At 35.1% G+C, this 11597-nt stretch overlaps 1 protein-coding gene across 1 annotated transcript in view; it reads left to right on the top strand.

The window, feature by feature from the left end:
• The window catches only part of Trhde (thyrotropin releasing hormone degrading enzyme), a 468335-nt gene that overhangs the window by 259598 nt on the left and 197140 nt on the right, over positions 1-11597 (top strand). The window contains exon 6 of the mRNA XM_008834550.2: positions 10392-10529. Coding sequence (XP_008832772.1) covers positions 10392-10529 — 138 coding nt within the window. The remainder of the gene's footprint in view (positions 1-10391; positions 10530-11597) is intronic.

Raw genomic sequence — 11597 nt, 5'->3', positions numbered from 1 at the left:
ATTATTACCAGCATTACTCTTGTTATTAAGTACTTAACTATATTATTTTCAAGATTCAAAATTGGTTTTCCAATGAGATCTATTGTAAATCACTTATCAAAATATTAGTTAGAGCAGAGAATTGCTTTATATAAGATTTTGAGTATGTCTATTAATTTTAATAAATGTTTTAAAAAGTATACTATTTGTATGAATGTATTGCCTGCATGTATGTAAGTGCGGTTATTAAGTACTTAACTATATTATTTTCAAGATTCAAAATTGGTTTTCCAATGAGATCTATTGTAAATCACTTATCAAAATATTAGTTAGAGCAGAGAATTGCTTTATATAAGATTTTGAGTATGTCTATTAATTTTAATAAATGTTTTAAAAAGTATACTATTTGTATGAATGTATTGCCTGCATGTATGTAAGTGCGCCCATGCTGTGCAGTATCTGCAGGTCACTGAAGTCAGAAGAACATGTCAAATTCCTCTAGAACTGGAGTTATAGATGGTTTTTAGTTACCACGTGGGTGCTGGGAATTGAACCCAGGTCCTCTGCAAGAATAGCCAGTGTTCTTAACTGCTGAACCATCTCTCCAGTCCCCCATTCCAATTTTTAATGAATTTTGGATGCTAATATTTTAATATTTTTGCTCTTTTCAAGTAAATTTCTAGTTTATATTTCACATCCTGAAGAATGAAACATCACTAATCACACAATGGATATACTGTGTAATATAACTGCATATTTTGAGATGGAATAATATATCTCGATTAACTATCTGGGCTTTCTGCAGTCTCTGTGCTGAAGTTATTTCTTGTGACTTAATCAATCTTTCATATTAAACAATAGTTTTCATTTCATTCATCTCTGTTCTGACAAGTATGAAATTTTCATCAGGTCATGTAATGAACTGAACATTTATAGAAACTAAATGACAAAAACATGCTACTTAAAACTATTCCTTCAGTCAGTAAGAATTTTGTTACATAATTCACTGAGGTGATTTTGATTATTATTTATTTCACAAATTAAAATAGCAAAATAAATTAGCTACTTGGTAGTCATTCTAATAACATCTGGGAGTTGATTGAATCATCTTTGGAATTCCTACAGACAAGAATGGTCAGAGAAAGCACCCATTAGAATTAAAAAAGAAATAGAATATGTTTTAAATAAATGTTAATATACATTAAAATACACTCTTTTATATACATCATTAATGTAACTATATACATTAATTAAACTTTCATTAAAATGTTAAAATTTGTGACTCTTATAATGGATGTAGGAAATGATTATTATGTTTTCTGATTTTGACAGGCACATTTGATTTTATTGACATGTCTTTTCAGCTTGTCAAAAAGTTAGGCATAGAGGAGAATATTTTTATTGACAAAGTAGAGATAGGATTATTAAAAGATGAATGAGGAATTGCCATTCAGAGATGTTCTAATCTATGGGAAGGATCCCAAAGGATACGTACTCTAGAGGAATAGGACTGAGTTCATGCTAAATCACAATGGGCAGGAAGGAAATCTCTGTCATTAGACAGTATGTGTCGACATTTGGAGACTAGTTTTCCACTGTAATTTCTCAGCATTTGGCCCAAAGTATAGCATATATGAAGTATTCAGTAATGAAAGTCTGCTCAAAGCTGAACAAAAAATTGTGAACTGAGAGCCTACCAATCACGAATGAAATATTGTAACAGTTTCTATCTTTATGTTAGGAGAGCCTTCACTGAGCTATAAGAGGATTTTGAAATTAGAAATAGATTAGATTAGAAGCAGGTGAAATTACATTGCCTAAGTTTTTAACAGAAAACAGAGGTGAAGATATCAAGAAATCCACACAAATAAAGGAGAGATAAATGACATGTAAGTATTAAGAGTATTACATTAAATCACAGGGCATATGGAGCCTACTTACAGTGATTTGGGGACTGCTGGAATAAAAAATAATTAGTCAACTTGTTCATAATTATTACCATGATTGACATTGGGAGCATACTCATAATTGTTCTGTAAGACCTGAGGTTACCATAAATAATGAAAATGTAAGTGATGGTAATTTAGGATTGAGCAAGGTTGTAGTCTGTGGTTTTGAACTCTGTGTATCTAAGACTGACCTTAAACTCCTGATTCCTCTGATTGTGCTTCCCAACTGCTGGCATCACCGGAATGTGCTACCATGCCTGGCAATATTGTTGTGTCTGAATAGTTCATGATATATCTTCACATGATTCAGAATATGGTTGTATATAATGCAGTAATTTTGTGTTTCACCTTGCCTTTTTCCCTTAGCCACATCATGCTCTCAATGATATGAGACATGACACATTCAGCTTGAATGCTAAGATGTCAGGCAGCTGAGGTTTCAGTCCCTGAAGAGAGTCACAATTTAATACACTTCCTCTGTGCTAGTCATGTTTGAGAGTAGCATAACTCATAAAGACATGTGTCAATATTTATCTGGGATTGTGGGATGCACATAAAATCTTCCAAGATATTCTTACGGAATTATTTCATTTTAGTGTATTCACTGGTTACAGTTTCTTAGAGAATTTGTGGTTTGGCAGTAGAGGAAATACAGTTGATAGTTGAAAGGAATATATTGAAAGTATTATTTCAATTATTTGTTGAGAGGTTTATGTGAAATCACAAAATAATATTACATCAGTTGAGATCTGCCTTGAGTCTAGCGTGCATGCAGTGCTTTCTGCAGAAGGTTATGTAGATGAATACAGAGGTAAACATTTCAACTGAGTTTCATTGTAGGCATTAATGATGATTACTTTTTAAATTATTTTTCAGTGCCTGCTATATATGTGTGTATTTACACAAATTTGACTTTATTACAAATGAACTGCTTTAACAAACCACACATGAAAATGCGTATTAACATCTTGGTCATGTATATTTTAAACATGAAATTTTGAAATTTAATTTTGAAGTATATTGCTATATGAAAATAATGTATTTTTGCTAGCTTTTTAATTGCATCTACCAGCATGATTTAGCTGTGTGTAGAAATTAGTTACTCAGTTAAATGATAATATAATTTTTCACAATAAATCTAGGTGTTTAAACAAAAAGTTTAAAATACTCTGAGAACTTTATAAAAATAGAGTGACAATATAAAATGTATAAAGTCCTTTCAATGTTGTAAGAAGCTGGGAGTCCAAATAATTCCTAATTTTCACAAATAGGACATTTTTTCACATGTTTACAGATGATGATAATTACATTGTTAACCATGTGGATAAAATCTGATATCCCCCCCATATGTTTACTTTTATTGCTTGAATTCTTGATCATATTCCTCTGCTGTAAGTTCTGTGATGACTTGAATAGGTCATGGGAATCCAGAGTGAAATATCCAACCTTGCGATGCTAGGTGCATCAGTAATCCTCATTTTGGATTTTATAAGGCAATAGCTTCAGGTTAGTGGACTCATGTGACTCTTTTTCACCTATAGAATGTTAAAGGTCTTTGTCATGTGGGAGTTTATACTTCCAGTCTTGTAAAATTTTATATATCTTATTTATTTTCTTCATGATAGATTATAGTTTGCACCGCAATTTTACCTATAACTTTCTTCGTGTTTTCTAGTCCTATAAATACTTTATCTTACTATCATGGACATTAACAATTTATACTCCTTTCTTCCATACTGTAAAATGAGTTGCTGGGAGGTAGGAATTGTGTCTCCATTACATTTCCCCAGGGTAGAACTCAAGACTTTCCCTTACATAAGGTGTGCAGTACCCATGATACTACTTTCTCACTTCAGTGAGACATTCTCATTGGTTTGAATCTAAAGGTTAGAAAACTGTCCTTATCTCTATCAAAGAGGATGCTGTGAACATTAAAAATAGGAATAAGACAATGCTTTACATAAGGAAATGAAATCAGCATAAGCATGAAATATTTGCATCTATCTGGATATGTTTATTGTATGCCTTAGTTGTTTATGTCTATACTTAGTTTACATATGAGGCTCCAAAGTAAACATCTCATTAACCATCCTTGATCATCATAAAATGGAATTAAAGTTAATGGAAATATTTGGAACTGTTTTGTGATCACAGAGATAAACTCATTTTTGTTTGTTCATAATTAAGCAGTCTTTTTCCATTTCTCTCTCTAGTGCTCATTTTTCAAAATGCAAAAGATCACTACTTTTCAGACTTCTTGAAGTGCAGGTAGCAAGAAGTTCTGTTCTGACTTCAGCTTCCTAACCTGACATAGAGAATCCTTGATAATTTTGATCTTGTATCTCTCTGTGCTCATCTCTTGTAAATTGTTCCCTAGCTTGTGTCATACAAAACTCTGTGGACCACCCAAGAAACTAAGCTGAAAGGTCTCTCTGACTTCTCACAAATTCCTTTTTATTCCAAACTTCCTTTTCTGCCATTTCTTTCTAGAATACTCAAATAGTCCTTGAAAATTCAATTTAAACTCTCACCTTAGGTTTCCCTGCCTCCCTCTAGTAGAACAAATTACAGCCTTCTCAGAGCGGTCATTCTATATCCTGAGCCTATTTCCTTTTTTACTTGACAGGTTGTGTTTTAATATCTGCTTTCTTCTTTGCTTCTCTTCCTACTACTCTAAGTCTTTGAATGTAGGATGCATCTCTGTGTCTCTTTATCCTTAGAACCAGGCACACCATTTGGGATCTAGCAAGTGCTTAATAAATAGCATAGGTAAAGCAAATTCACTAACTTAATCTTCAGAACTGAGCATGTGTACAAATAAGGATTATGAGCTCTGAAAAGTTTGAGTAACTTGCTCAAGGTCATGCAGCTAGCGAGTGGCAGATATTCCTCTTCTAGTTGAGGGCTTTTCCCCAGCTTTACATTTTCATGCCTGACTTTACTCCTAAGAATATCAGAAGAGCTGTTTATACTCTGGTCCATCCTCCTAGAAAGTTAAGTCTTTGTGACTGCTCTGATGTAACTCATGTCTGCTTTGAGATGTTTTTCAGTGTTTTCCATGTCTATGACTATCTCACTTCCAGCTGAGATGGCTCAGTCTTGGACCTCTTCCTCCTTTTCTTTGGTTTGATGTAGTGTTCTTTTATTTTTATTTGTCAATTACTCTCTGGTTTCCTTCTGTCTTTCTTTTCTGCTGACAGAGTCAAAGCGTCTGCTCAACACTGCTCTTCATTGAAATTCCTCAGCGTTTCTGTGAGAAGCTGCTCACAGCTTTACCCTTGATTTTTGTTTTCCCATTTTCATCCCCAGTGACTTTGCCTAGAGCAGCCATATTCTTCTCTGATCTTTTAGACTTGACATGTCCAGTCAGAAGCTACTTTGAGACATCAAGGAATATAATTTCCCAGATAATTCTGGGTTAAGTATTCTTAACTTCCTTCATATTTACTACCCCAAACCAATCTGTGACATGCTACTGTTGGGAGGTAGAGGCAGGCAGATCTTTGTGAGTTCGAGGCCAGCCTGGACTACATAGTGAGTTCCAGGACAGCTGGGGCTACAAGGAAACCCTGTCTCAAAAAAAAAAAAAAAAAAAAAAAATTAGGAAGCGAATTCGGATGCTTTATTTGTATTTCTATACAACTACTATGTATTGTCTAAAGATATTTAGCTCTTTCTCTTAGATTCAAATATTCAGTCACAGTTGCTTGTAGCAAGTTTCTGTGCATGTTCCCAGTCATTTTTATTGACATGTATAAAACTGATCTTTTTTCCCAAAGAATTGCATACAATGTATTTTCATCATATTCAGACCCTCTCCCCCAACTCCACCCTTTCCCCAAACTTCATCACCCCTATTAGCAAATGAAAAACCACACTCGTCTTATACCACACATATGAACTGGGTGCCAGAGAGATCATGTCTGATTAGAATGTCAGGGATCTATATTTTTCACACACAGATGGGCCAAAGTATAGGCCCATTCCCTTTCTTGCATACATTGTTTTAGGTCAGAATATACCCAGGTTTCTCAGAATCAATTTTTCATATTTGTTTTCTGTTTCTCTTACACACTGCTTAGGATTGTCAAGTAGAGATTTCTCTCCTCCTCAGCAATCAGAAATGTTTGGGTTTCCTCATCAAAGTCAGTTATTTGCAGCCTGAGAATATGCAAGCTACACTTTAACTGTTTTCAGGCCTCATTCCAGCACACTTACCGCACTGGGGTCCAAGACTTCTCAAACAGGTTGAATCCCCAGAGGGTTTTACTGTGTGTAAAAGCAGAAACTAGGTCCTCACAGCAGGCAGCAGTTAGCTCACAGGCAGTTGGGGTGTTTCACAGCTCCACACAAAACCTTTAAAACAGTGTCCTCTAGCTTATTTTCTGAAATCTGTAGACTTCTAAGATTCCATATGTTGCTGAGGACTACAGCCACTTGGTGATGATGATGGTTGACTGATGGTGATGGGTGAGCTGTGTAGTGACTACCAGAAGGCCCAGCTCCCAGACAGAGAGATGCACCAAGGTGCTGCATGGTGGGGTGGTCACAACCCTTCCTGGCTGCCCTAGTCCTCTGGTCTTCTTGCTGACGTTGGTGGTCACAAGGTAGCAGGGAGAGTGGTCCAGTGGCCCAGGGGCACAGGTGGTAGCCAGAGGTTGTGGGCAGCCAAGCCAGCATGACTTTATTAAAACTAAGAGGCCCAGAGTCATGTTTTAAGCCCCTGCAGAGAGCAGACCCCAGCACCAATTCTCTAGCACCTGCAGCTGTGTCACCGCTGTCTTGACTTCCCAGTTCTTTTCTTTTTTACTAGCCAAGTCCTCAGTTCAGCATTTTTAGATTAATATAGAAGCACCTCTGGTCAGGGAAACATTCTTATTGCATGGTTGGTAAGGTTCTTCACATGGTTCAGCACAGCAGTGGGGCTCGTTCTGCCACCATCCAGAACTGATCTTTTGAGCTTACTCTGCAAACCATACTTTGCCCACTTCCCCATTTTTGTCAGTACTCCATAACTTTTTAAGTTCCAACAAATCTAAAACCATAGTGTATTTCTGAATGTTTCTTCTCTGTTTATTTTCAGGACACTAAAACATCAAAGCATGAGAGCTGCTTAAAATAGCTCCCAAATCCAACTGTCCTTCTGTAGCACATTCGTTAAATTGTTCTAATCCAGCATTACCAATCCTTTCCTAGGTCACTTTTTATCTCAAGGCTGTACACACCATGTAGGCCGTAGATAAGTTAATTTCCTAAGACACTCCTTACAGAATGTATTTATTATTTTTATTTATAGTGTGTATTGCCTTCATTTATGTAAGTGCACCTCTGTCGAGCAGTACCTGCGGAGGTCAGAAGTGGGCATCGGATTCCCTTGGAATTGGAGTTACACGCACACACACACACAGACACACACACACACAGACACACACACACACACTCGCACACACCCCACACACCCCACACACAACCAACCTTTCTTCAAGGTTACATAAAATTTTACCTCTTTAAAGAAAGTAACTACAGATAATTCTATTATCATAGAATATTTCTCAAAATCTCATTGGTAATTTTAATCCATTAAAAAAAAGTACTATTTCATTCACTTTGTTGTTATTTCTTGTCTAATATAACCCTTAAGACTTCTTTTGCTACATTTAAAAACCCTTATAGTCCAGATACGTGGTAGGCAATTAACCAATTCTTAGTAAGTTTTGCGATTGTTACTGTAGTTGCTTTTGCTGTGGATGATGTGGCCTCTGTACAGACCACGTCTTACTTCATAGTAATGCAGGTGTTTATAAAAAATATCAGTACCCTTTCTTCTATAACATGTTTGTAGTTTTGTTGAATTGGGTTTGCCTTTGGCTGGAATTTTCTTTCTTTTTCCCCCCATCAATGTATTGTGCTCTGTATTCTGTGTTTTATGAGTACTCTCCTGCCAGGAACTCCCAGCTCCAACCTATCTTTCCATATGAGTCTTTTCCTCCATTACTTAATATCACTCTCCAAACAAGGTAGAAGATACATTTTTTTACTCATGGTTTACCTATGCTAAATTAATACTGTTTATTGAAATTCTATTAACTAGGAAAGATTTATTTTTGTTTTCCCCAGAAGCATGAAGTAACATATCATATATCATTGATATTTCCTTTAACAATAAAATTTCTTCTTTGAAATTTAGTTTGGATTTCACTTTTGAAATCCATTTACACTATGCCACTTTCAAACAGCAGAACTCTAGCATATTAAAGACTACCCACTAAATTTTAATTTTTATCAATATATTTTTACTATTACCAAAAATTAAAAATTAAGATTCAAATAAAGCATCATTTAAAATTTATTTTACATGTCTATCACAATCACTATTTGAAGAACTGGATATTATTTTATTTTCTGAATTGCATCATATCTTTGATACTCCTTATGAATCAGTGTTAATTGGTCAAGTTGAAGTATGAATATACATTTTGTACGTTTTCTCTTTATTGTAAGATCACATAGTTTTATATGTATTTTAAGACTTGTGCCTTCTCAAATGAAATTATGTATTTTTATTTTGGAATTATCATTGATTTTCTCTGTCTAGGCCCTTTGAGATCGTATTGTTTACTGGACTTCGTGAGCAGCGGAAATAGCAGTCAGAGCCCTAACATTTAAAATCATCAGGTTCAATTTTTGTGTCATGAAGTAGAAATTAATTTGAGATAAATTAATTTATATCAAATTTGCCACTGAATTCAGGCTGAGTTTGAACTTTGCTTCCATAGTCTCGGGAGTCAGGATCTTTCTTGGACTCAGAGAAGTGTTTGGTTCTATCTTTACTGTGTAATCTTCTTCATTGGGTCAAAGAGAATTGTGAAATTCTTAGAACACAAGAGAAGTGAAGAAATTAGACATATGAGCCATAGATAGCTTAAACAGTATTAGAAAATGAACCTTATTTGAAAATAGTTGATTAATTAAATTATTAAGTATACTGAGTAATTGGCCAACTGAAGATGATTAAAATGTTTTTAAAAATCAGATTTGATTCTTTGAGAATTCTTTTTTTTTTTTTAAAGAAAAACATGGGTTTTTTTGTTTGTTTGTTTGGTTTTTTTGGGGGGGTGCCTTTGGAACAGAGCATGTTGCTAAGAGGTAAAAACTAGATTTGAATGAACACACACACACACACACATGCACACAAACACACACACACATTCTTTCGGCAGGATATTCAGACTTTAAGTTTCTTTAAGACTAGGATTGGTGTACTCTCAGCTTGAAATTACAACTCAATCCAAAATAACACTGTGTTTACCTGCTATCTCAAAATGAGCAGATTTTCGAACTGAGTTCAGAATTAGGTAGAGCAATTTAAGTGGTAGAGTCTTTAATTTCTGTAATGATGCTCCTCAGGCCCCAACTATCTAGAGGGCTATTTAGCCCTTGTTGTCTTTTGCAACTTGTTTTTTCTTTCCCTCCTCCATCAATGAAGGCAGAGGCCAGGAGGATAAATAGCTGTCAGTGTTGTTGTTAACAAAATCCAAGCTATTTTTTTAAAGCAGACTTTCTTAAACCAAGTACACACAAATGTACCTTTCTTTACAAGTTGTTTTTTTTTTTTTGAGACAGAGTATTCCTATAGCCACAGCCAGCCTGGAGCTCACTATGGAGACCAAGCTGGCCTCAGTCTCTCAGAGATCCAGCTGCCTCTGCCTCCTGAGTGCTGGGATTAAAGGTATGTGCTACCGCACTCAGCTCTACATTATTTTAACACAATGAATCTGCTTTTATTAGAGCAATACTACAGGCAGAGAAGTTTCATGATTCTCTTTTCAGTACTTCTAAATATTGAATAGATTATTAAGACCTGGTGATCTCCTTTATGTTCATTATTCTGCATTTGTATAGACATCTACAGGCACCGTAGTTTAATGTCAGAAATGCCTTTTACTATGTGTTGTCTACTGGATTTCTTTGAGAAAACAATGCATGTGGTGGGAAGGAGGAGTTGCATGGGGAGAGAGATTAACCTGTTCCAATGAAACCTGATAAAAATGGTATAAATAGATAGTATTCTTGTGTTGGCTTTACCTAAAAGGTTATTTGGGACTGGACTTGTAGTCTTCATCCTGTAGAAGGTACAAACAAGCCTGCATCTTGTCATTGTTACATGTGTCCACTGTCCAGCGTTGCTTTGTGCACTGATAAAGCAGGGTCTGCTGTTCTTACTACTCAAGGCCTACTGTAGCTTATTGATTTTGTTTCATGTTATGTTCAAATCAACTGTCTTTATTTTAGAGTATCCTAAGGGGGTTATTTTATTTACTGAGTTTCCTTTAGATTTGAGTCTCACCATGTAAGACTGATGAGCATCATCAGTTAAGTGACACACATGCTGTTCATGTTGTCTGACAGATTCTGCCATAATCATGAATCACCTATGATATTATTCCATCAACTGTATTGCAGGAAAAACAGAGGTTTCTGACAGATGTACTGCATGAAGTGATGCTCCTTGACGGGTTGGCCAGTTCCCATCCAGTATCACAGGAAGTGCTGCGGGCAACAGATATTGACAGAGTGTTTGACTGGATCGCGTATAAAAAGGTGGGATTAGATAAGAGCCAGGTGCCAATGTGGTATTTCATTATTAGGATAGCCAACCTATTTCATCCTAGATGTCCTGTATTTTTCTGTTCTTTCTAGTGATGGAAATGGACTGTAAGTAGGAAAAGTGTCACCAGGTTCATGTCATCTTATGAATTAGGGCTTTGCTTTATAAAAGAATAAAATGGAGATGTATGTTTGTTGAATAATGCACAGGACTATTGGAAGTATTAATGAATACATGTTTGGGGACTCGATATGAAATTGCTGTACAAATGGTGTTATGTAAATGTCAGTTTTTATTATTAAGGATGTTAACCTACCTAGTGACAAATACTTTTTCTGCTAGTACCCTTTAAATACTTATTTGATTGGCTGATGCAAGTGGGTCTAGGCAATACCACAACATATGCATTTTATAAATATTATTTAGAGGTGATTTGGGGAACTAGGCATGTTTCCTGAATAATATTGTAAAGTAAATGAAAATTAAAAGACTAGATTTTGAGTGACTGAGGGAAAGTTTGAATCAATGACTAGATATAAAATTAAGGGACATATGAGTTTTTCTCTGTTATTTGGGTTAGGATTTATCTGTATACATCTCTCCTGATTTAGTTTTAGGATAAAAATGTGCCTCTCAGGCATTGATAGTAGCCACTAAATAGTCAAAATGTGGGCAAAGGCTCATCTCATTTTTAATGAGGATTGAATTACATTTATTGGGATTTTTATGTACTTTCTGTTGATTCAATACTGTCTTATGTTTTTAAAATTACTATTATTTTGCCTGTAGAAAACATTTGTTTTGGATAGAGATAAAACAAAAATTTATAAGAATTTTCCTTATTCATTTAATTGCTGTAGAAACTTTAATGATGTGAGCTCATTCCAGATATTGTTAGTTTGTATATTATCCCTTTTTGCCTAATCTGTATAATTTGAAAATTATAAATTTTGTTAACTTTCTTGAAGAATGTCTTTTGATACCATTGATTTTTTTTTCTCTTGGTAACCTCTTTGATAGATTACCTCTCTAATTATTACTTCCTTCTGTATTCCTTGGGT

This window comes from Nannospalax galili, unplaced genomic scaffold (assembly GCF_000622305.1).
Source record: "Nannospalax galili isolate Female #2095 unplaced genomic scaffold, S.galili_v1.0 scaffold76, whole genome shotgun sequence".
NCBI lineage: Eukaryota > Metazoa > Chordata > Mammalia > Rodentia > Spalacidae > Nannospalax > Nannospalax galili.
The sequence above is the reverse complement of the archived record's forward strand: the minus strand, read 5'-3'. Positions and strand labels throughout refer to the sequence as shown.